The sequence below is a fragment of the Primulina tabacum genome, chromosome 4 (assembly GCF_025594145.1).
Source record: "Primulina tabacum isolate GXHZ01 chromosome 4, ASM2559414v2, whole genome shotgun sequence".
In the NCBI taxonomy this organism is placed as follows: domain Eukaryota; kingdom Viridiplantae; phylum Streptophyta; class Magnoliopsida; order Lamiales; family Gesneriaceae; genus Primulina; species Primulina tabacum.
The window spans coordinates 40,115,151-40,142,829 of NC_134553.1; the positions used below are offsets into that span (position 1 = coordinate 40,115,151).

General features: G+C 37.1%; 1 protein-coding gene across 4 annotated transcripts in view; it reads right to left on the reverse strand.

The window, feature by feature from the left end:
* The window catches only part of LOC142543257 (mediator of RNA polymerase II transcription subunit 28-like), a 48,320-nt gene extending 26,801 nt beyond the window's left edge, over positions 1-21,519 (reverse strand). The window contains exons 1-4 of one of the 4 annotated variants that reach the window (XM_075650400.1): positions 21,366-21,519; positions 20,085-20,273; positions 17,599-17,711; positions 17,119-17,274 (exon numbers count right to left, since the gene is read on the reverse strand). In XM_075650400.1, coding sequence (XP_075506515.1) covers positions 17,140-17,274; positions 17,599-17,711; positions 20,085-20,244 — 408 coding nt within the window. In that variant the 5' untranslated portion in view covers positions 20,245-20,273; positions 21,366-21,519 and the 3' untranslated portion in view covers positions 17,119-17,139. Of the gene's footprint in view, positions 1-16,924; positions 17,275-17,598; positions 17,712-20,084; positions 20,296-21,365 lie in introns of those variants that run through there. The other 3 variants (XM_075650396.1, XM_075650399.1, XM_075650401.1) reach the window with 3 other exon arrangements.
* Between the last annotated feature and the right edge of the window lie 6,160 nt (positions 21,520-27,679).

Here is a 27,679-nt window from a genome sequence, read left to right on the forward strand (position 1 = left end):
TATGTAAAACAATCTTTATTTTAAAAATATTTATGATTTTATCTAATTATGAAATTTATTTTATAGATATATCAATGCAAGCTGCATAAATATAATCTTTGAATCTACTATAAGTACCATGAGGTCCATGAGTCAAGTGGATCATGAAATTCATTAGGAAGTGTACTATATTCCTAGTTGATTCAGCCACCTAATACAAGGATAAAGGACGCTCGAGGTTGAAACTAACATCTAAGATGAAAATGCCACATTTCATTGGTAAGTACATGTGGGTGTTCATTCATAAAGATGGGTGATCAGTTGATGAGGCATTGAACAACTATCTTTCGAACTGTCCAAATGGTTATCACTTATCGAGTAGAATAATCCGCAGTTATGGTTGTACATGATTAGTCCTTTCACCCGGGACAACATGGAAGTTCTACGTAACAACATGCACTTTGATCCGTTTACCGACTCCATTGAAGATTAATAGGTGGCGAGGTTGGGTGTCGTTTCGAAACACGTAGGAATCTTTGCATTGTAGTTGGGGATTCATCATTTGTCCTATGAGTGAAGATATCCTATGTGATATGATGAGTTAATAGTGCAAGGAGTCTCCGTCCAAAGAAGGACATGTACTTTAGGAAAATGTGTTTTCTTAGTTGCACATATGTTGTCACTATTATTACTCAAAGATACATCTAATTGTTATCGAATTGATTTGCAACCCTCGATGTACCAATGATTGCAGACTGCTAATTCAGTTATGGGAATGAAACATCTTGTTTTAATGAAGGAGTTCGCAAATGTAGCAGCTGCCAAAAATGAATCAATCGAAAATTTCATTTTTCATTATATGAACAAAATTTATACCCTCGATATATCAGCAATGTCTGATCGTCAATTCGGATTATGATGAGTTCACAATTATTTATTTAATAAATTTAAAATATACTAATTAAATAATAAATTAGTGATATTAACTAATAAGTATAACATTCTCATTAAATATCCTAGAAGAGTCTAGAATTAATCAACTAATAATTAATTAAGTAATTAAATAATGGTTATTTAATTTTATAAATACATGTTATCAAAGAATTGATTAACACACAATAAACACAACAAGAAAAAATCAAGTCTAGACTAACCTGGAGACGATGCTCATGACAGGTATCCTAAATCTTTAAGTTGTATTTGAAGTTTAATGTTTTGGGTTAAGATTTTGAACTTAGAATTTATGATAGAATTGCATGTTCTAATCAGTGTTATTTACGGGAATTTAGGTTAGAAGAACTTTGACCTTTGCATGTCTATAAGCAAAATCCTTGTAAAACTATTGGGTTTAGCATGATATTCCAATCTTTTAGGGAGAATCTTTATAGCCGGTTCAGTTACGAAAGCCTTGATAGATTCAGGGGCTACTCATTCATTCATTTCAGAAACCTTTGCAAATTCTCTCAAGATCAAGACAATTGGGCTAGACATAGCGTATTCAGTAGCATTGCCATCTGGAGAGGAGATGACAACTACTAATGTGATTCGAGATATAGACCTTGAACTTCATGGTAATCTTGTGTATGCGGATCTTATCGTTCTGCCGATGCCAGAATTTGACATCATTCTGGGGATGGACTAGCTATTGAGGAACCGAGTTTCGATTGACTTCCAGCGGAGATCTGTTCTAGTCCGACCGCCTGGGATGGAGTAATTCTTATTCGAGCCAGACAGGTATTTTAATTTATCGCGTATAATACCTTATGTCCAGGCTAGGAAAGACTTCAGAGGTTCAAGACTTCTCACCTACACATTTCGATCTTCTTTTGGTAATATTTGAAGGTATGTTACGGTCGGTAACATACGAGGTAAAAGTATCATTTTTATTTTTATATTGAAAATTCTATGGCTCGATGAATTACTTGTGATTTGATGATGATTGTGGCCTTGAGATGAGTTTATTATGATATCGAGATGATGATATTGATTTGCATCATTACATTGCATATTGAGTCACTTGTCGATTCAGATTTGATATGGCGGAGGTCGCCTTGATATATTGATTTATTGGACGTATGGGGCTATAGTTGACGTTGGCATAGTGTATGCGGAGGTAGCTGCTATGGCCTGAACACTCTCTATAGGTGCACCATAGTCTTGGAATTGTAGAACACAACACACCACCTCGAGCGGATGAGTCGGTGGATGTTGTTGGGGGATTCTCTTCCCTTGGGTACCCTATGACCAGATGATTCACTTGATCTTAAGATTTATTGATAGCCCACAGCTTCTGATCATGCATTGCATCTTTATGAATTTCATATGAACTAATTGTCATTTTAATTCTCAGTATGTTATTGATTGTATCATACTGGGTTTATGTGGGGACCCGGACGCTAATTCATGTCTTAATCATTATTAACGTCAAATAACAATTAAGAAAAATGGGACTACAAATTTTCTTTTTAAATTATAAATGCGGAAACGTAATGTACTCTATCTAATATACATGTCAGTATAAAAGTACAACACATGTACTATAGATATCTATCTCAACTAGGTTCAGCATCTATACATCAAGTGTTGAAACCTACTCTGCTTCTGGGCCCGGATCTCCACGCTAACTATAATCTCTCATCCTTTTCCTGATCCTGATCCCGTCCCACCTGTTGTCAAGCACACATACAAACAAGACAACAGCCGGATAGCTCCGGTGAGAATTACATTCCCAGTATAAATCATGTATACATGCATTTCATATAAACAGTTATAAAAGCATGAAATAAACATTCATAACATGTATCAAAATCAGAAACATGAATCAATATAAACTCTGAATATAACATGTATCAAATCCGACACATGAATCAACACAAATTCTGAATCACACTCAGTGACTCATGGACTCTGACTCGACTCGTCCTAATCAAGGGATCCCTATCGGAATAAGAACATACACCCACCTACACTCCCGATCGGGGTGGTGGTATGTTCTTATTCACGGACTTTGGCCCTTTCCATATCGAACATCAGTAATAGAAGAAACTCCAATTCTATCCACTTCGATATGACCAAACATCCGGTGTCTTGACCTATCCGTCACAGACTTTGGCATTTTCACCAATATCCTATCCTGTGACCATGTGCAATGTGCCAGTGACGATTCCATCACTATCCGGCACTACTGTCACAAGATTACTCATTTACAATTAGGCATATCCGCCTATGACTCAATACATAAATCAATAGATCAAAGATATCAATCTCATTCAATTGCAAATAACAATGCAATAAAGTAAAGTATGTGATTTTGGGAAACTCAAGTCAATCGGACTCGAGTTGTGCAATCCCGCATCAACATAAATTTATACCTTTGTCTTCTCCGTTTGACGAAGTCGAAGTCTCTATTTCAAATTTGTCCATACCCAATCTGGAAATTACAATATCAAATGGACACAATATCAATATACAGCCCAATTCACGGCCTGTTCTGATCAATACGCAAATCAAGACATAATCTGATCAATATCGGATCAAGATACAATCTAATCCATATCGATGATATCACAATATAATCGAAGTCACTACTGAATCTGATCAATATCAACCCACTCATGTTTCAACGGTATAAAAATACAATCTCAATAACCCAGCAATATCAACATCACAGATACAATACCACGACTCATAATCGATATCCAAACTATCATAATCTCAGCCATAACAGATCATAATCTCAAATCTGTATAATCTCGGTCATATCATTTCAGAAAATTATAATAATTACATAAACAGTATGTTCTTCGGTCTGACTTCGATTATATACTGATCAGTATATTTAGAACACATAATATTAGTCAAGTCATAATTTCCCCCAATAGCATAATTTCAAACGATATCAGAACGTAACAAAACTTACGTCCAGTTTTAGCTGTCGTCGCTAGGAACACAGTGTTGTACTCAGATTTAAATTCGGACGGACGGATTGCTCGTAACTTAAATCTCATATGAAGCTTCCCTCGGCTCTTCCTTTCTTGATTCTTAGAGAAGAATTTCTTGTATGTATATATATATATATATATATATATATATATATACACACACACGTTGCATGATGAAGAAACGTGGCTCGCTCCTTCAAGAAACACGTCTCGCGCATATGCGCGACCCTCCTCGGCGCATATGCGCGAGACACAAAGTCTCGGCACGTGCATCTCGGCAGCTCTCGCGCATATGCGCGCCTTCCCTCGGTGCATATGCGCGAGGTTCTCTGGACCTGTCGCTTGGCTTCTCGCGCAAATGCGCATTTGTCTACCGCGCATGTGCGCCACATTCTCTGGAAATGCTGTTGGACACCTCGCGCATATGCGCGCCCTCACTCCGCGCATATGCGCGGGGTCTTCTGCCCATTCCGCGCATGCTCGCGCATCAAGTCGCGCATGGGCGCGAGTGCACTACCCTCGCACCTCGTTTTCTTCTTTTCTCATCTTTTTCGGTCTAATACTTTCCGTCTATAATCACATCAATTAATCCATAAATCATTTCAGATTAATCTCAAATTACAATAAATAAAATCCCGGGCATTACATTTCTCCCCCCCTAAGATTCGATTTCGTCCTCGAAATCACAGGCAATCAAATCAGATAAAGAAAGAAATGTATAATAAAGGTTAATCAGAAAACTCATTGCAATGAAATAATTCTGAAATCTCAGTCTCATATCACCTTCTGTCTTTCAGATAGTCTCTTTGATATCCTGACGACTTTACTGTGTGTTCAACAGCAGAATAGTCTTCATTCCGGATTATTTTTCTTTCATGGATCTCTAACTCCAATCTAGATAATAATTCAAGAAGTATAATCTCATCATACCACTCGAAATAACTGATAATAGAATCAATCTCACAATACTGGCTATACAATATCCGTATATACCAATTAATAGCTCATAACAAATCAATACTATCATCCCTCATCAATTTGATAATTTCAATCAGGGTTATATTCAATCTTCAACCTCAACTATCAACGGTCATCATCCGACGTTGACATATTTAATCTATTTATTCTGAGCTGTCTTTATTCTCTTTTAAATCAGCTTCACGTCATATCTCTGATCCTATCAAATCCAATCTTAGGTATCACCGAGATATAATCCCCTTACAAAGAAAATCCGCAGTTCTTACTGTACAATGCCTCGCATGATGCTATCTCGATACTCATCTGATAGCTATCGTTATATAATAATTTACAAGTGACAATAAATCATGTCAACTAGTGCTAAAATCTAGCATGACAGTTCCGAGATATCCTCCAGTACCAGGATAGTTCGCTCTGACTATCCGTTGATCTTTAAACGATAGGTGAAAGATCTTGTTGTATATTCTGCCAAAAGTACAAAATCAACTGAAATTCACAATATGATATAATCAACGTTGGCATTCTGTGCAATCTGACCACTGTTCTAACATACAACTCAGTCGTCTGATCATGTCTGTACATCTTACTGTACAAAATAACATATACAGATTCAAGTTGTCAATCACAATCATATCACATCACAATCTTAAAAATATTGCGATAGTTTCATCACAAAATCCATAGAAATGTACTCTCATTTCTATTCGGGAATCAATAATTTATATAACCAATCTCCTGGTTCCTCTCGTTCTCTCCTATTGGTGGCCAATATAGACATCTCAGTACAAATTCTGCCACAACTAATCTTATCTGTTTCTATCAAACTATCTTTCCGAATTATCATATATTGTCTGTCACCAGAATAACTACTGAATCGGCTACTGTGCACTTCTAACCATATCTGTCATTTCAAATTCAAATATTCGGCACAACCAAGTCGATTATTCACATACCTGATATTCTGATCGACACCCTGTTCTGATTATCGAAACCGAGTTCTAAACATTCTGCTCAAATTTTTGAACTGCTTTAATTTTCAAAATCAGCTCTGGTTTTGTTTGAACTGTCTATAATTTCAACGATGCATAACAATCAGTATCAACCACGGATTCAGAACAACAGTAATATCGGATTAGATTCGAAATTTCAATCATTGCTCTATCAAACTCATAATACGCAATGTCTGACAATACTGTCGATTCGGACTAACCGATCACATCTTCGAGTTGTTTAGATCAACTGCTATATCATCTTCAAATGTAATGTCCCCCAAACAGTATAATCTGTCTCAAACACTGTTGTAGAACAATAACAATTCTCCAGTAATTTCAAAACAACAATCGTATATAATAGCCTGTTAAACTCATATATCTATGAATTTCTAACATTTCTGACATTTCTGAATATAAGCTGTCTCAATCAACATTTACATTTCAACAGTTTCTGTATACCATAATCTCAGTTCTCAGAATATTCAATACAAAATATTCGATTCAGTCGATCATATGCTACGAGTAATCAAATATCATAAATATACAGCGCATAAAATTATCAGAATATATCTGAACACAGGATTCATCCACCCATAATTGAACTGATAAACAGAACTGAAGTATTTTACAGGGAAACACACAATCAGATTTAACTCTAACTATCAGGCAGTAAATCTTCTAACTGATATTTCAATTCTTCCAATTCAATCAACATCATTCTGTATGGAATTCTAACAATAAGAACAATACCTGGTATCATATCAAGGCTGAAATCACTTTCCCTGATATATAAGGCAAACCCAAAATCTCATCTAGGAAGACTTTAGCAATTCTCCTGCTACTGGCAACTCAGTCCATGATACGCTTAGTTTCAGAAATTAACTGAATACATAAGGAATTACTCCATTCCTTTCGATAATCATCGAGTCATAACTAATACGGATATCAAAGGAATTTTAAATCGAAAATCCTTACCGTATATTCTTCTTTCTTCGGCCATTTCAGGTCCGGATCTTACCATCTCCTGGCAAGAATCTACAATAGTTCTGTACTTGTCAACACATCAACATCAATAATGCAGTCAGAATCAGACAACACAAGTACAACACAGTATAACTCAATCTCAGTCTCATCTTACTGCAGTATATGATATTTACAGAATTCACTGATATCAATCTTTTCCCCAACAATAAGGAGATAATTACTACACTAAATACAGACCCAACAGATAAAGCATAAATCAATGCAGTTCATTCAGAAATCAAGCATAAGATGTATTAATATCTCTCAATACATACGCAAAATAATCATAAAAGAACAGTTACATGTCACTATATCATCAAGTACATCTTGGGTCTGTTCCTCGGTCACTAAAACAAGATGATTCTGCTCCATGAGATCTCCGGGAACCTCTCTGTGGACAAACTCTAGCAAAATTTCCTTGTTGTCTACAGATATTGCATCTACCAGTCACTCCCTGGCATTGCTCCGTGGGATGTCTCCCTCCGCAAGTTCTGCAATAAATTCCAGTATAACTCGGGCTAGAACCGCTGGAGCTAGATGAACCGCTCCCTAACTTCTTGAATTGCTTCTTTCGAGCTTTCAACTGTTCTTTCTTTCCACCACTGCTGCTGCCAATCTCGATTCTGGGAGGCAGTTGTTGTGGTCTCGGTGCTGGAAGAACACACGAGGCTTCCTTTTGTCTCATCGGAACTGTTTCTGCTCTTCTGGCTCTGTTCAGAGTATCAGCAAAGTTATTCGGTTGTTTCACATTTACCAATGTACATATCTCCGGATTCAATCCCTGGATGAACTGATCAGATACAGCTGCATCATTCCTAGCCACGTGAGGGGCAAAACGTAGCAAGGTGAAGAACTGGGCCAAATACTCATCAATATTTAACTGACCCTGTCTCAGACTTGTAAACTCTGCACCTTTATCCTATCTGTATGATACGGGGAAAAATCTTTGATAGAATTCAACTTTAAAAATTTTCCATGTAATCACTGGACCACGCTGTTCTAAGGTTTCTTTGGTTACCAGCCACCAGCTCCGTGCGACTTCCCGTAACTGGTTCCCAATCAGTTTAACTCTACAATCATCTATGAAACCAAGAAATTCAAATAGCATTTCTATGTCATCTAGCCAATTCTCACAATCAACTGGCGTCTCAGTACCCCTCAGAATCGGAGGTTGAAACGACTGAAACTTCTTCAACTATGTTTCCATCAGAGTCTCTGACACATCCATCTGATCAGTCGAAGTACTACCTCGTTCTGGAATTCTTCGAGGAGGTATATCTGATAATCACAAGAATTAGCAATCACATGAAACAAATCCGTCTCAGTCCCTTTCTGATCAGCTTACCTCTGATCAAGAATTGATTCTGATCCCTTTTCAAATAATACATATTACCAAATCATCTCAGATATTCAGGTAACATGTATTTAAAGGCAGTAAAACATAATATCATGCTAGCATACACAATGTAATTCAACATTATAATAAATCACATGCTAGTAATCACATGCAAGGAAAGAAAATTCATTCTACCCCGCTCACTAGCTTCTATCTCAGTCTCAAAAACCTACAGTTCTAGACCTATTGCTCTGATACCACCTGTTGTGGGGACCCGGACGCTAATTCATGTCTTAATCATTATTAACGTCAAATAACAATTAAGAAAAATGGGACTACAAATTTTCTTTTTAAATTATAAATGCGGAAACGTAATGTACTCTATCTAATATACATGTCAGTATAAAAGTACAACACATGTACTATAGATATCTATCTCAACTAGGTTTAGCATCTATACATCAAGTGCTGAAACCTACTCTGCTTCTGGGCCCGGATCTCCACGCTAACTATAATCTCTCATCCTTTTCCTGATCCTGATCCCGTTCCACCTGTTGTCAAGCACACATACAAACAAGACAACAGCCGGATAGCTCCGGTGAGAATTACATTCCCAGTATAAATCATATATACATGCATTTCATATAAACAGTTATAAAAGCATGAAATAAACATTCATAACATGTATCAAAATCAGAAACATGAATCAATATAAACTCTGAATATAACATGTATCAAATCCGACACATGAATCAACACAAATTCTGAATCACACTCAGTGACTCATGGACTCTGACTCGACTCGTCCTAATCAAGGGATCCCTATCGGAATAAGAACATACACCCACCTACACTCCCGATCGGGGTGGTGGTATGTTCTTATTCACGGACTTTGGCCCTTTCCATATCGAACATCAGTAATAGAAGAAACTCCAATTCTATCCACTTCGATATGACCAAACATCCGGTGTCTTGACCTATCCGTCACAGACTTTGGCATTTTCACCAATATCCTATCCTGTGACCATGTGCAATGTGCCAGTGACGATTCCATCACTATCCGGCACTACTGTCACAAGATTACTCATTTACAATTAGGCATATCCGCCTATGACTCAATACATAAATCAATAGATCAAAGATATCAATCTCATTCAATTGCAAATAACAATGCAATAAAGTAAAGTATGTGATTTTGGGAAACTCAAGTCAATCGGACTCGAGTTGTGCAATCCCGCATCAACATAAATTTATACCTTTGTCTTCTCCGTTTGACGAAGTCGAAGTCTCTATTTCAAATCTTTCCATTCCCAATCTGGCAATTACAATATCAAATGGACACAATATCAATATACAGCCCAATGCACGGCCTGTTCTGATCAATACGCAAATCAAGACATAATCTGATCAATATCGGATCAAGATACAATCTAATCCATATCGATGATATCACAATATAATCGAAGTCACTACTGAATCTGATCAATATCAACCCACTCATGTTTCGACGGTATAAAAATACAATCACAATAACCCAGCAATATCAACATCTTAGATACAATACCACGACTCATAATCGATATCCAAACTATCATAATCTCAGCCATAACAGATCATAATCTCAAATCTGTATATTCTTGGTCATATCATTTCAGAAAATTATAATAATTACATAAACAGTATGTTCTTTGGTCTGACTTCGATTATATACTGATCAGTATATTAAGAACACATAATATTAGTCAAGTCATAATTTCCCCCAATAGCATAATTTCAAACGATATCAGAACGTAACAAAATTTACGTCCAGTTGTAGATGTCGTCGCTAGGAACACAGTGTTGTACTCAGATTTAAATTCGGACTGGACGGATTGATCGTAACTTAAATCTCATATGAAGCTTCCCTCGGTTCTTCCTTTCTTGATTCTTAGAGAAGAATTGCTTGTATATATATATATATATATATATATATATATATATATATATACACACGTAGCATGATGAAGAAACGTGGCTCGCTCCTTCAAGAAACACGTCTCGCGCATATGCGCGACCCTCCTCAGAGCATATGCGCGAGACACAAAGCCTCGGCGCGTGCATCTTGGCAGCTCTCGCGCATATGCGTGCCTTCCCTCGGCGCATATGCGCGAGGTTCTCTGGACCTGTCGCTTGGCTTCTCGCGCATATGCGCGTTCGTCTTCCGCGCATGTGCGCCACATTCTCTGGAAATGCTGTTGGACACCTCGCGCATATGCGCGCCCTCACTCCGCGCATATGCGCGGGGTCTTCTGCCCATTCCGCGCATGCTCGCGCATCAAGTCGCGCATGGGCGCGAGTGCACTACCCTCGCACCTCTTTTTCGTCTTTTCTCGTCTTTCCCCGTCTAATACTTTCTGTCTATAATCACATCAATTAATCCATAAATCATTTCAGATTAATCTCATATTACAATAAATAAAATCCCGGGCATTACAGTTTATACTCACCGGCACGTCGGCTACTTCTTGTTTTCATGTGCTTGACGGTAGGCGAGGCGAGGCTTGGGATGCAGAGTCCAGCTCCAGGCGAGGAGATACGAGTTAGAGTGTGATTCTCGGGTCTTAAGAGCTATGTGATAATGTTTGGAGTTCTTTGGGTCACTACTTTAATTTGGCATGTTGAAAATTATATTTCAAACATTTGAGACAATTAAATTATTTTGACGATGTTTATCTGAATTTGTGAACTACAAATTATGTATTTTAATCAATCATTTGGTTTGTTACAATTATAATTATTAGTATTAGATATCGGACCCGGGGCCCCACATGGCATGCAGACAGCAGATTATCTGTGGCGGAAGCTAACAGAAAGGGTAACAAGATGAGTTACAAGACTCTGTCTGCCAGTAATATGTCCTCCACATGGGAAATCACTCCATTCATAAAAATAGCAATTCACCATGTGAAGTAGGAGTCATTTACCTCCAAATTGGTGGGTGTGAACTTTACTATTTTAAACATGAAGTAATAAATTTCAATTTAAAGATTTATTATATCCATTTATGTTAAAATTTATAATATCCATTTATGTCAAAATTATTTTAAACATTGGCATATTTACTGTTTTCTATAAGTTTTAAATAAAATTATAGAGTTTAAAATATCCAGTTAAATCGAGAGAACATTTATTTATCATCCAATATTAACACTATCTATTTTGATCATTATTTTATTCAAATCGAGAGAACAGTTATTTATCATCCAATATTAATACATTCCATTTTGATCATTATTTTATTCAAATCTTCGTAAGAGTAGCACCTTTTGGTGCGATTGATAAAACATTGGTTGATTACACATTTTTGTTTTAGCAAATGTTTGGCTCAATTTCTACAAACAGTTGGAGTTGTACAACATTATGACATCCACATATTTGATTTATCATTCATATATTGTATTATTCATCATCGTCGCTAAATTAAGCGACGAATATATAAACACCGTCGCTACATTAAGCGACGGTTTTTTTGAAGAACACCGTCGCTATATGAAGCGACGGTTTTAAAAAAGCCGTCGCTATATTAATCGGCGGTTTTTTTAAAAACCGTCAAACCGCCGTTTAAGAAGCGACGGTTTGTATCCATAAAATTCATTAAAAAAATACTACGCAAAAATTTATATTATGTAGTAAATTTTCGGTACAAAAAAAATTTAAAACCTGATTTGCGCGAAGATATGCAGCTCCACGTAATGCTGGAAGATCGCACCGACGAGCAAATCTACGAAATAAATACGAAAAATTGTTAGTACAAAATAAAAAAAAACGAAACTTCGAAAAAATTGATAAGAGTTTAACTACTACTAGAAATAGACGAAAAATCGTTTAAGAAAATGTTCGCGAAGCTCGGTATATATATAATCATAGCAACGGTTCAACTAAACCCGTCGCTATAATAGCGACTATTCTCGTAAACACCGTCGCCGATCTAGATCGACGACAGTTTTTGCCAAAACCGTCGCTATTATAGCGACGGGTTTGGTTGAACCGTCGCCGATTTAGATCGGCGACGGTTGTGGCCAAAACCGTCGCTATTATAGCGACGGGTTTGGTTGAACCGTTGCTACATAGCGACGGTCGTTAATAAAACCGTCGCTTATCGAATTAAGCGAAAGTGCATCAACATCACATATACAATACCACGACTCATAATCGATATCCAAACTATCATAATCTCATCCATAACAGATCATAATCTCAAATCTGTATAATCTCGGTCATATCATTTCAGAAAATTATAATAATTACATAAACATCATGTTTTTCGGTTTGACTTCGATTATATACTGATCAGTATATTCAGAACACATAATATTAGTCAAGTCATAATTTTCCCAAATAGCATAATTTCAAACGATATCAGAACGTAACAAAACTTACGTCCAGTTGTAGCTGTCGTCGATAGCAACACAGTGTTGTACTCAGATTTAAATTCGGACGGACGGATTGCTCGTAACTTAAATCTCATATGAAGCTTCCCTCGGCTCTTCCTTTCTTGATTCTTAGAGAAGAATTGCATGTATATATATATATATATATACACGTTGCATGATGAAGAAACGTGGCTCGCTCCTTCAAGAAACACGTCTCGCGCATATGCGCGACCCTTCTCGGAGCATATGCGCGAGACACAAAGCCTCGGCCTCGTGCATCTCGGCAGCTCTCGCGCATATGCGTGCCTTCCCTCGGCGCATATGCGCGAGGTTCTCTGGACCTGTCGCTTGGCTTCTCGCGCATATGCGCGTTCGTCTTCCGCGCATGTGCGCCACATTCTCTGGAAATGCTGTTGGACACCTCGCGCATATGCGCGCCCTCACTCCGCGCATATGCGCGGGGTCTTCTGCCCATTCCGCGCATGCTCGCCCATCAAGTCGCGCATGTGCGCGAGTGCACTACCCTCGCACCTCTTTTTTGTCTTTTTTCGTCTTTCCCGGTCTAATACTTTTCGTCTATAATCACATCAATTAATTCATAAATCATTTCAGATTAATCTCAGATTACAATAAATAAAATCCCGGGCATTACAGTTTATACTCACCGGCACGTCGGCTACCTCTTGTTTTCATGTGCTTGACTGTAGGCGAGGCGAGGCTTGGGATGCAGAGTCCAGCTCCTGGCGAGGAGATACGAGTTAGAGTGGGATTCTCGGGTCTTAGGAGCTATGTGATAATGTTTGGAGTTCTTTGGGTCACTACTTTAATTTGGCATGTTGAAAATTATATTTCAAACATTTGAGACAATTAAATTATTTTGACGATGTTTATGTGAATTTGTGAACTACAAATTATGTATTTTAATCAATCATTTGGTTTGTTACAATTATAATTATTAGTATTAGATATCGGACCCGGGGCCCCACATGGCATGCAGACAGCAGATTATCCGTGGCGGAAGCTAACAGAAAGGGTAACAAGATGAGTTACAAGACTCTGTCTGCCAGAAATATGTCCTCTACATGGGAAATCACTCCATTCATAAAAATAGAAATTCACCATGTGAAGTAGGACTCATTTACCTCCAAATTGGTGGGTGTGAACTGTGCCAGCGAGAGCCTGTGCTATGTGAGCGTTCAAATTAGCAGTCGTGCTTCTTAATTGTCTCGCTCTATCAAAAATGAAGTCGTGCTTCTTAAATGTCACGCTTTACGCGTGCCATCATCTCAGTTCCATTCTTGTAAGCGAGAAACGTTTTAGGTGATGACGACGATTTAAAGTTTTTTAATGAATTGTCTAAAATATACATTTATATGATAACTATTTTAAACATGAAGTAATAAATTTCAATTTAAAGATTTATTATATCCATTTATGTTAAAATTTATAATATCCATTTATGTCAAAATTATTTTAAACATTGGCATATTTACTGTTTTCTAGAAGTTTTAAATAAAATTATAGAGTTTAAAATATCCAGTTAAATCGAGAGAACATTTATTTATCATTCAATATTAGCACTATCTATTTTGATCATTATTTTATTCAAATCGAGAGAACAGTTATTTATCATTCAATATTAATAAATTCCATTTTGATCATTACTTTTATTCAAATCTTTGTAAGAGTAGCACCTTTTGGTGCGATTGATAAAACATTGGTTGATTACACATTTTTGTTTTAGCAAATGTTTGGCTCAATTTCTACAAACAGTTGGAGTTGTACAACATTATGACATCCACATATTTGATTTATCATTCATATATTGTATTATTCATCATCGTCGCTACATTAAGCGACGAATATATAAACACCGTCGCTACCTTAAGCGACGGTTTTTTTGAAGAACACCGTCGCTATATGAAGCGACGGTTTTAAAAAAGCCGTCGCTATATTAATCAGCGGTTTTTTAAAAAAACCGCCGTTTAAGAAGCGACGGTTTGTATCCATAAAATTCATTAAAAAAATACTACGCAAAAATTTATATTATGTAGTAAATTTTCGGTACAAAAAAAATTTAAAACCTGATTTGCGCGAAGATATGTAGCTCCACGTAACGCTGGAAGATCGCACCGACGAGCAAATCTACGAAATAAATACGAAAAATTGTTAGTACAAAATAAAAAAAAACGAAACTTCGAAAAAATTGATAAGAGTTTAACTACTACTAGAAATAGACGAAAAATCGTTTAAGAAAATGTTCGCGAAGCTCGGTATATATATAATCATTACGACGGTTTATTAAAAACCGTCGCTATATAGCAACGGTTCAACTAAACCCGTCGCTATAATAGCGACTGTTCTCGTAAACACCGTCGCCGATCTAGATCGACGACGGTTTTTGCCAAAACCGTCGCTATTATAGTGACGGGTTTGGTTGAACCGTCGCCGATTTAGATCGGCGACGGTTGTGGCCAAAATCGTCGCTATTATAGCGACGGGTTTGGTTGAACCGTTTCTACATAGCTACGGTCGTTAATAAAACCGTCGCTTATCGAATTAAGCGACAGTGTATTTTGAACCGTCGCTATTATATTAGCGACGGTTTGTATATTACCCGTTGCTAATATTGCGACTGTGCGACAAACCCGTCACCATTTTGTGCGACGGATTTTTTGCCCGTCGCCATGTGCGACGGTGGAATACGAGACCGTCGGATATTGCGACAGGTAAAAAACACGTCGCACAAAATAACGACGGGTTTATCAAACAGTCGCAATAGTAGCGACGGTTTATGAAAAACAGTCGCTAATATAGCGACGGTTTATCTTGAACCTGTCGCTATTGTAGCGACGATTTTTATTTAATCGTCGCTTAATTTGATAAGCGACGGTTATATTATAAACCGTCGCTATAATAGCGACGGTTTTAATAAAACCATCGCTATGCCTTCCGTTTTTTTGTAGTGGCAGTAGATATAGAAGCTGATGAGACTTTATGTGGGGAAGCAGATCCAAAGGAGTATTTTGATTGGGAGGAGAGGATGAAGTGTGTTTTTGAGAGCCGGGATTATACGGAAGGTATGAAAGTAAAACAAGCTTGTAGTGAGTTTATCAACTATGCCGCTACTTGGTGAGATAAATTGGTATTGGGTAGGAGACGATGTGAAGAAGACCCTATAATCACGTGAGATGAGATGAAAAGGGATATGAGGAAACGGTTTTATCTTAATTACTATGTTATGAGAGTTGATAGAAGAAGTAAACGTGTTGTGGACCTCGTCAAAGTTGCCTCCCCTCCATTCATCCACCCAAAGGTAGGGGGTTGAACTAACTTTGAAAACTTCTTCGTTGCTACAAATTTAAATCAGTTTTTATGTAAATACGTACACAATTAATTTAAAATATTTATAATTGTTAAAGAGTGAATTAGTTTTTCGTAGGTTGTAATTATTTCTCGAAAATATATGATCTTAACAAAAAATTGTGCGACTATGTTTACCATATTGGTGTTTTGTGTTAAGAGAGAACCGAAGTTTCCAGAAAACTCATATTCAAGTAAGATGTTTTTAAAAATTTTTTTTACTATGTTTCACAATATTTTCTTGATTTTTCAGATCGAGGGTGATATGATAATTTTTTAAATTTACAACCTAAAATGAAATCTGAAACATATAGACATAAATATCTAAATATTCAATATAATAATAAATTTGACATAAAAATAACATTGAAATTTACTTGCTATAGAAGGCTTCATGTTGACGAAAAACATCACAGTTAATGTTACAAAGACTAATTAATCCAACATCACATCATTTGTTGCCATAGAGCTTTAAGCCAACTGCCTGTATACAAATGCAGTGCCTATAAATAAACTTCAGTGAAGCAAATATGAAACTACAAGTGTTCTAAATGAAAGCTCGTAAAACACGTTTCATTTAGACCGCGCTTCAGTTAATACCACTCTTACAAGCATTCATACAACTAGTGTTTCATTTGAAATTGAGTCATCTTCATAGACCTCAGATTTGATTAACAAAAGCATCTGGGGATTCCTGAGTCCTGAATTCCCACACTTGTTATTTCTCAATGCAGTACCATCAGTTAGCAAGACTACTTCACTTAAACTAAAGCTCAACTCAGGGGAAATAGCCAAATTATGGTTTTATTCATGAACACACCCGGAAGAGTAAAGGAGAAAACGAAGAATTATGTTCGAAATTAATATTTCAGTTAAACACATGTTCATGTTGATCAGGCATTAGGTAACAAAAATTCTCAAGACTAACATAAGAAACATATGAGATTTTTTTTCCTCAAAGGATCAAAGTTATGTCCCCTAGCTCTGATACCATGTTGAAATTGCTTGTTCCAAAAGTTCAAGTTAACGGTAAGGTGGGCACAATCATGTTTTTCATTCAACAATAATATACAGGGCCAAGCATAAAAAAACATGTACTATGGAGATATAATTGTTTACACTCTTTCTAACTCAATGTTGTGTTTATCGAATTGCTCTTTCAACTCAGACCTCCATCCTTGAATCAGTTTCTCTTGCTTCTTAATCAACTCGGCCTTTACTTTCAACTCTTCTTCCATCATAGCAATTTCCTGAAAATAATATTACTAGACGATATCCATAAAATCTAATCATGACAATCATAGTTACTTCCTCGGGTTATATGTTATGGCCACAAGCCCTTTTAACCCTCCAAACCGAGTACAAAAGGAAGGTGCATTAGGATAGTGGAGCCGTTAGAAGAGGGAGATAGAGAAAATGGAATAAATAGTGAGGCGAATACTGGACGGTAGTGAGAATTTTGTTTTTGTAAAGAGTGTTCTAGATTGTTAATACTCATTGTTTTCTAGTGTTATTTTTATTGCAATTAATAAATAATCAATTTTTTTTTTGCTGACTTATGGTCCTGACATTACCTTCCTTAAGGTTTCTTCTCTTGTAGGCGGATCATCACGCTGCAAACTGATAAAGTAGAGCTGAAGCTTTTTTGCCGTCTCCATGAAATCTCTAGCATGTCTTTCCACATCAACTAAAAAACAATTGAGAAATGTAACCTTTTCCAAGTCAACAAGGAGCATTGCGCAGCTAACTCACCTTAAATTTAATTAATTATTCACGAATACAGTGTATGGATGAATTAAAAAGCGAGGAAAGGCGGTCAACCAACCAGAATTTCATTATGCAAGACGATCACCGAGCAACATACACAAGCCCAAGCTTTCTTATTCAACTGAATAAGATACATACGAATTGAACATTTTCTTTTATGGGCTAGCAACTATTGTATTTTTATTCAGTAAAATTTTTTCTGTAAACCGACATCGCTTAAAGTATCTCATAACAAAAGTCACAAAGAAACTAGTGTTAAAGTAGATGCTCAGCGAACTAACTTGTGACTTAGATTTTATTGACTCTTATGTAAAACAATCTTTATTTTAAAAATATTTATGACTTTATCTAATTATGAAATTTATTTTGTAGATATATCAATGCAAGCATAAATAAAATCTTTGAATCTACTATAAGTACCATGAGGTCCATGAGTCAAGTGGATCATGAAATTCATTAGGAAGTGTACTATATTCCTAGTTGATTCAGCCACCTAATACAAGGATAAAGGACGCTCGAGGTTGAAACTAACATCTAAGATGAAAATGCCACATTTCATTGGTAAGTACATGTGGGTGTTCATTCATAAAGATGGGTGATCAGTTAATGAGGCATTGAACAACTATCTTTCGAACTGTCCAAATGGTTATCACTTATCGAGTAGAATAATCCGCAGTTATGGTTGTACATGATTAGTCCTTTCACCCGGGACAACATGGAAGTTCTACGTAACAACATGCACTTTGGTCCGTTTACCGACTCCATTGAAGATTAATAGGTGGCGAGGTTGGGTGTCGTTTCGAAACACGTAGGAATCTATGCATTTTAGCCGGAGATTCATCGTTTGCCTATGAGTGAAGATATCCTATGTGATATGATGAGTTAATAGTTCAAGGAGTCTCCGTCCAGAGAAGGACATGTACTTTAGGAAAATGTGTTTTCTTAGCTGCACATATGTTGTCACTATTATTACTCAAAGATACATCTAATTGTTATCGAATTCATTTGCAACCTTCGATGTACCAATGATTGCAGACTGCTAATTAAGTTAGGGGAATGAAACATCTTGTTTTAATGAAGGAGTTCACAAATGTAGCAGCTGCCAAAAATGAATCAATCGAAATTTTCATTTTTCATTATATGAACGAAATTTATACCCTCGATATATCAGCAATGTCTGATCGTCAATCAGGATTATGATGAGTTCACAATTATTTATTTAATAAATTTAAAATATACTAATTAAATAATAAATTAGTGATATTAACTAATAAGTATAACATTCTCATTAAATATCCTAGAAGAGTCTAGAATTAATCAATTAATAATTAATTAAGTATTTAAATAATGGTTATTTAATTTTATATATGTGTATATATATATATATATGTATGTATGTATGTATGTATGTATTTATATCATGCATTTATCAAAAGTTGAATATGCATGGTATTTTCAAGAATAAAAAAAACATATGAGACTTTTTAAATAATGAAAATAAAAAATCTTTATAAGAATAGAATCTTGGTAGGATTGAAATAATAAGTTTATTAAATACATGTTATCAAAGAATTGATTATCACACAATAAACACAACAAGAAAAAATCAAGTCTAGATTTTCTCAATTCTCCACTTTAAGAAAAGGAAAAAAAATGGCGCTCCCCTTTGGGAAGAGGCACGACCGTGCAACTCCACACGCCACCGTGCACCGTCCCTACACTGCTGCCGCCCCACACCACCGCCAGAGTTATCCAATTCCGGCGATCTAATCTCGACGTGAATTTCTCCTAGATTTCTAGTACAATCTAGGAAATGAAGTCTCTAATCATGTGTCTGAATAGAAGATTGAAGAAAGTTCGCAAATATTTAAAAGAAGAACTATTACCGCCTAAACACCGGGATAGTTGGAGTCAGCGTTAAATACCAAAAGATATATCAAATTTAAACGCCTTATGAATAGTTTTAAATCACATGACGCCCAAGAAACGTCAAAACAAATTTTTTAAAATTTCCGCTTACCCGCAGATATGCAAGAAAATTGCACTCAACAACTAGATCAACTTCCCACTCTGAAAACACTTATAGATAATTAGATTGCTACCTAATATACTAATTTTTTTCACGTCTGAAGCAGAAAATATTAACTTCCTCAATTCATGTGTCAACCATTTGCGTCACCGTCTTCCTTGACCTTCTGTGTTCAACCTGTTCTCATAACCAGAGAATAAATGGAAAAAACAAATATTTTATGCAAAAGGAGAGGTAAAACACGCAAGCATGATGGTAACTTACTCTGATGAGAAGGATGGGGAGAACGGTCAATTGCTTGAAGTTCTCTGGCAGGTAAGCACGGTAACAAAGCGGCTTCCAACGCCATCACGTAGGATATCATGTCTTCCTTCGGCGAAGGATCAATGGAATTTAAAGGTTCATGCTGTTGTCTTTCAGCCATACCAATCTTCAAACAAACCAATACACAACCTGCAGAGAAAACACAGGGCGACTGAAATTAAAATATAAAGTTCACGATTCGCCATAAAAGCAATAAAATTTCAATTAAATCCATGTTGAGGGATGAAATGAAGGAACCCAATAAAAGAAACAACGGAATGATCAAAGAAACATAGCAACAAACACATGGCATGCAGACAGCAGATTATCCGTGGCGGAAGCTAACAGAAAGGGTAACAAGATGAGTTACAAGACTCTGTCTGCCATAAATATGTCCTCTACATGGGAAATCACTCCATTCATAAAAATAGCAATTCACCATGTGAAGGATGAGTCATTTACCTCCAAATTGGTGGGTGTGAACTGTGCCAGCGAGAGCCTGTGCTATGTGAGCGTTCAAATTAGCAGTCGTGCTTCTTAATTGTCTCGCTCTATCAAAAATGAAGTCGTGCTTCTTAAATGTCACGCTTTAGGCGTGCCATTATCTCAGTTCCATTCTTGTAAGCGAGAAACATTTTAGGTGATGACGGCGATTTAAATTTTTTTAATGAATTGTCAAAAAAATACATTTATATGATAACTATTTTAAACATGAAGTAATAAATTTCAATTTAAAGATTTATTATATCCATTTATGTTAAAATTTATAATATCCATTTATGTCAAAATTATTTTAAACATTGGCATATTTACTGTTTTCTAGAAGTTTTAAATAAAATTATAGAGTTTAAAATATCCAGTTAAATCGAGAGAACATTTATTTAACATCCAATATTAACACAATCTATTTTGATCATTATTTTATTCAAATCGAGAGAACAGTTATTTATCATCCAATATTAATAAATTCCATTTTGATCATTATTTTATTCAAATCTTCGTAAGAGTAGCACCTTTTGGTGCGATTGATAAAAACATTGGTTGATTACACATTTTTGTTTTAGCAAATGTTTGGCTCAATTTCTACAAACAGTTGGAGTTGTACAACATTATGACATCCACATATTTTAAAAAACCGCCGTTTAAGAAGCGACGGTTTGTATCCATAAAATTCATTAAAAAGAATACTACGCAAAAGTTTATATTATGTAGTAAATTTTCGGTACAAAAAAAATTTAAAACCTGATTTGCGCGAAGATATGCAGCTCCACGTAACGCTGGAAGATCGCACCGACGAGCAAATCTACGAAATAAATATGAAAAATTGTTAGTACAAAATAAAAAAAATGAAACTTCGAAAAAATTGATAAGAGTTTAACTACTACTAGAGATAGACGAAAAATCGTTTAAGAAAATGTTCGCGAAGCTCGGTATATATAGAATCATAGAGACGGTTCAACTAAACCCGTCGCTATAATAGCGACTGTTCTCGTAAACACCGTCACCGATCTAGATCGGCGACGGTTTTTGCCAAAATCGTCGCTATTATAGCGACGGGTTTGGTTGAACCGTCGCCGATTTAGATCGGGGACGGTTGTGGCCAAAACCGTCGCTATTATAGCGACGGGTTTGGTTGAACCGTTGCTACATAGCGACGGTCGTTAATAAAAACCGTCGCTTATCGAATTAAGCGACAGTGTATTTTGAACCGTCGCTATTATATTAGCGACGGTTTGTATATAACCTGTAGAACCCGAAAATCAGATTACGTATAAGCCATGCATAATTTCTATTATTTAAATTAAAAAAAAATTAATATTTTACATATATATGAAGTGTTTTAATTATTTTAAAAGTAGATGTTTAGTTTTATCTTTTTAGGATAAATACGCGAGGTCGGATCGGAGTTTGGAGATTTGAGATAAGATTAATAATAAGAAAATATTCCTAAATTTAATTTAAGGCAAGGAATAATGTAATTTAAAGAAATAAAATGTTTTAGAATTTATTTAATTAATTAGAGCTAAGTTGGTAAATAAATTCTTTTAGATTCAATATTTAATTAAAGCTTAATTTAAAATATGTAAACAAATGAGAATAAATTAATCTAAGTATAATATATTCAAGAAATTAAACATAACATTTAAATACTTAAACTTTAAGTTAAGTTTACCATGCAATGTTCTATTCTAAATTAATTTGTCATTAATTAAAAATATATATAATGAGGGTATTAAACCTTAAGAATTTAAAATGCAAGAGTTAAAACACTATTATACCATGCAAGAAGTAGTAATAATATTTGGTTAAGACAATTCAAAAATTGTAGTAAACCTCATTCAAATTTACCACTAAATGATTTTATAGTGCATTCACTTCCTACTTTTAATCTCCATAATGATGGGTAATACATACACCATAACTAACCTTAATCCTTCCTCAACAAGATCCAAACAAACTAGCGTGAATCACAGCAAGAAAAAGAGGAGTAACATCGGCCAGCAAGGGGGAAGGGAAACCAATTCAAACCCATTCAAATTCTCACTTGTAACTCCCTCCTCAATGCACTTCAAGACCCCTTTAACACCTCCTTTATCAAACACCTTCATCCCTAACATCAACTACACCCTTACCTTTGAAATTTCAGAAAAGAACATCAGCTAAAAATCGTGCAGCAGCAGCTGAATTAGAAAGAAGGAAGCCAACTCCGATCCCGTCGCGTCGTATTGTCGTTTTGATTTGTTTTCTTCAAAACAAATTTCCAGGCATGTATATATTGTTTCTTTGCTCTTCAATCAGGTCCTATAAATATTTTTAAACATTATATGTTCAGGATTCATGAGGTAAAAACGAAATTTGACAGCAACAATTTCTAAAAATCTGCACAGGTTCTCGGCCATGTGTTCATGTTTCACGTTTGTAATGTTTTGTTGATTTCAGGGGTTGCTTCGATTCCAGGCTCTCAAGGCTGCTTCTAGGAATGTTTTAGAGTGTGTTAGGGTGTTATTGGTTCATTGGTTTACATCCATACACGCACAAACAAATAAATGACAGCAACTTTATATTTAAGTGCAGAAATGAGGCATGATTTTTGTCATGGAATGGTTAAGGATGTTGTTCGAATCTTGGCTGTCCTAGAGACTGTAGCCATGGTTAGAACTCTTCCTTATCATGTCTAGGACGTGACCAAATCGTTCTTTCATGGTTTAATTCACAGATCCATTAAAAACATCACAGCAACTACGCAAGTGCACTTCGGTTCCTTCATTTTCTGTGTGTGTACACTTTCGGTTTTGGGTGGGGTTTGGATTGTGGTTGGCTTCTAGCCCATATCCATGGTTCATACAACATTCCATCATGTCTAGATCAAGCCATGGTCGATGAAATGGCCACTGGAACGACACAAGACAGTAAAACAACTCAATACATTCCACTGCACAAAGTTGGTGCTCTCGGTTGATACTTTCTGTTGTCACAGGTGTTTGCTTGGGTTGTGGCTGGATTTTAGCCCTTAGCCATGGTCCAAGCCATGCCTTAGGATGTCGTTAAGAGTCTCTGGTCATTGGTTCAAGCCCATGGCCATTTGTTTCAGAGATATAGCTCACGCACACACAGCAGCTAATGCTGAAATTCTGTTTTTTTTTACAGCAACTTTAGGTTGCGGTTTTTGGGGTGGTTTGAGTTCTTGGTTGGCTTTTAGCCCATAACCATAGACTAGGCAGTACCCAAATGAGTTAGGAAAGTCGTGTTTTTGGCCGTTCGTGATTTGGTTGAGTTTAGAGGTCATACGAGAATTTACGGTGAAAGGTGCCAAAATGACTCTCGAAAGAGTGTTATATATTTTTGGATTCCTTTCACCCATTTTCGTGTTTTACAGTTCTTATGCATATTTTTCAGTATGTTTGGGGGATTTTTAATCATGATTAAACGTCGGTTTAAGGTTGGTTCGGATTGGTACGATACCATGATTAAAAATCAAGTGGTTGGTCCTAATAGTCGCACTTTTGGTTCTATTATTGAGGGTGTGTTCTATTGTCAAGTTTAAGTCAAGATAATATTATTTGCATGTGTCACATATTAGAGTTAAGTCGCAGCAAGCCTGGGAGCGATCCAACTCATCCGGTAAAAATAAGGTTATAATTATATTACGTGCATAAAAATATAAAATGTTTATTTTTGAGATATATGCTATATGTCTTGTGGCCACCTTATGCTTATGGGTTTGGAAGTCGGTAGGAACAACCGAGGACCTCTCCGCCCGGTGACTTACGACCGGTTTATGATTATGTATGGGTACGGACATCCAGTCCAAGGGCTGTGATTGATCTCTACCGCCCAGTATACTGTGGTTTAGTCTGATCAGGCGCTTACGCTATGTTATGGGCCACTTGCTTAGAAACATTATCTCTACCAGAAAATTATGATATGATATGACAGAGCTCTATTGAGCAAAGCTTTTACATATGATTTTCAGATATGCACGTAGATATAATTACTCATGATACGATTTTCACCGTACGCTTTACGATACCATATTTTTACGTTGCATGCGATTTTATGATATATTTACTTGTTATTCACGATATATACTTTAGACTCAGTAGACTTGATTGTTGTAGGCACGGATGAGGTCGAGGCCGAGGACGGGAACCAGTGAGTTATCTTGGGTCAGTAGTAGTAAACCCGAGGACCTCATGTTTTAGTTTATGCATTTTCTTATATTCAAACTCAGTTTTAATATGTTGGATATATTTTTAAGTTGTTGTTTGAAAACAATATTTCACTCCGCTGTTATTTTTAAAGTTCAAATTATTTACATGTTTATTTTATAAATGAGGCAAGATATTTATTTATTTAGAAAATTTTTAATAATTCCGCAAAAATATGAATACGAAATACGGGCCTTTACAGTTGGTATCAGAGCCTATGATCTTGTAAAGGGTTGTACTACTACTGCTCTCGAGAAGCTCAAGAAGTCACGTCTTTGGCCTGTAAGTTTTACGATTACGCATTTCGTTTAAAGCATGAAATATTTTTACATCATGATTGCATGAAATATTTTATGTCAAGATTATGAAATATTCCCGAGAGGTGATGATGAGCGCCGTCATGAGGACGGTGAGAATCAGAGACAAGGGGAGAACGAGGAGAGAGATTTACCACCACCCCCTCCACCAGACATGAATGCCCAGATGCTAGCTGGGATGACTCGGTTCTTCGCACAGTTCGCGGGGAACAATGCAGCGGGAGCCAGACAGACGGGACCAGAGGCTATCTATGAGCGGTTCATGAAGATGCGACCAAAGGAGTTCTTAGGGACGTCCGATCCTATGGCTGCTGAGGGATGGATTAAGTCCCTTGATGTTATTTTTGAGTTCATGGGGCTCGAAGATGGAGACAGGGTTCGTTGTGCGACTTATCTGTTGGTAGGAGACACTCGCCTGTGGTGCGAAGGAGCATTTGTGGCTTTGGATTTGACTACTTTTAGCTGGGCGGGCTTCACAGAGGTATTCTATTCTAAATATTTTGCTGAGGAGGTGCGTTCGAGGTTGACCACGGAGTTCATGACCCTGAGGCAGGGAGACTTGACTGTTATGGAGTTCATCCGTAAGTTCGAGAGGGGATGTCATTTTGTACCCCTAATTGCTAATGATGATGGAGCTAAATTGAGGCATTTTCTGAATGGCCTGCGGCCGATCTTACGCCGTGATGTTAGGGTGGCTGGCCCTACTACCTATGACGTTGCTGTTTCCAGAGCTCTAGCTGCAGAGCGGGACCAGCAGGATATTGAGCGCGATCGCCAGGGTAAATGATTATTTCAGGCACCACACCGTCCCCCTCAGCCGCCGCACCAGAATAAGAGACAGTTCCACGGTCCACCCAGGAACAGAGGGCCGCAGCAGCAACAGCAGGGACGAGCAGTCCCGAGGACAGTGGATTACCGAGTCTGTGCCAAGTGCTCACGTCGTCATGCTGGGACTTGTATGTATGGTTTGGGAAAGTGTTACAAATGTGGTAGTACCGACCACATATTGAAGAATTGCCCTCAGAAGAATCTGCCTACCCAAGGCAGAGTTTTTGCTCTACATGCTGCGGAGCGTAATCCGGAGACGATGCTCATGACAGGTATCCTAAATCCTTAAGTTGTATTTGAAGTTTAATGTTTTGGGATAAGACTTTGAACTTAGAATTTATGATAGGATTGCATGCTCTAATCAGTGTTATTTACGGGAATTTAGGCTAGAAGAACTTTGACCTTTGCATGTCTATAAGCATAGTTCTTGTAAAACTATTGGGTTTAGCATAATATTCCAATCTTTCAGGGAGAATTTTTATAGCCGGTTCAGCTACGAGAGCCTTGATAGATTCAGGGGCTACTCATTCGTTCAGTTCAGAAACCTTTGCAAATTCTCTCAAGATCAAATCAATTGGGCTAGACATAGCGTATTCCGTAGCATTGCCTTCTGGAGAGGAGATGACAGCTACTAATGTGATCCGAGATATAGACCTTGAAATTCATGGTAATCTTGTGTATGCGGATCTTATCGTTCTGCCGATGCCAGAATTTGATATCATTCTAGGGATGGACTGGCTACTGAGGAACCGAGTTTTGATTGACTTCCAGCAAAGATTTGTTCTCGTCCGACCGCCTGGGATGGAACAATTCTTATTCGAGCCAAACAGGTATTTTAATTTACCGCGTATGATATCTTGTGTCCAGGCTAGGAAGCTCAGTCATTGAGGGTGCCGAGCATTTTTAGCTACTCTTGTATCTATTCCCGAGACGCCCAAACAGTCAGCATCCGATGTTCCTATTGTCCGGGATTTTCTAGACGTTTTTCCTGACGACGTCTCTGGCTTACCACCTGTGAGAGAGGTGGAATTTTCTATTGAGCTTATGCCCGGTACTACGCCGATCTCTAAAACACCATACCGATTAGCACCGACAGAGATGGCAGAACTCAAGAAACAGATTCAGGAACTTCTTGACAAGGAGTTCATTCGCTCGAGCTTTTCGCCATGGGGCGCACCGGTCTTGTTTGTGAAGAAAAAGGATGGTTCGATGAGGCTCTGCATTGATTACCGGGAGTTGAACAGAGTTACAGTGAAGAACAAATACCCACTCCCGAGGATTGAAGATTTATTTGATCAGTTGCAGGGAGCTTCCGTATTCTCTAAGATTGATCTGCGTTCTGGGTATCATCAGTTACGGGTGAAAGACGCCGATGTTCTCAAGACTGCTTTCAGGACTCGTTATGGACACTTCGAGTTCCTTGTGATGCCGTTCGGTTTGACGAATGCGCCAGCGATCTTCATGGATCTCATGAATCGCGTATTTCAGCCGTATCTTGATCAGTTTGTGATAGTATTCATAGACTGACATTCTCGTCTACTCAAAGAATCAAGAGGATCACAGCAGACATCTGACCACAGTATTGCAGACCCTACAAAAGCACAAGTTATTCGCAAAGTTCAGATAGTGCGAGTTCTGGTTAGAGAAGGTGGCGTTCTTAGGCCACGTCATTTCTAGCAGCGGTATTGAGGTAGACCCGGCG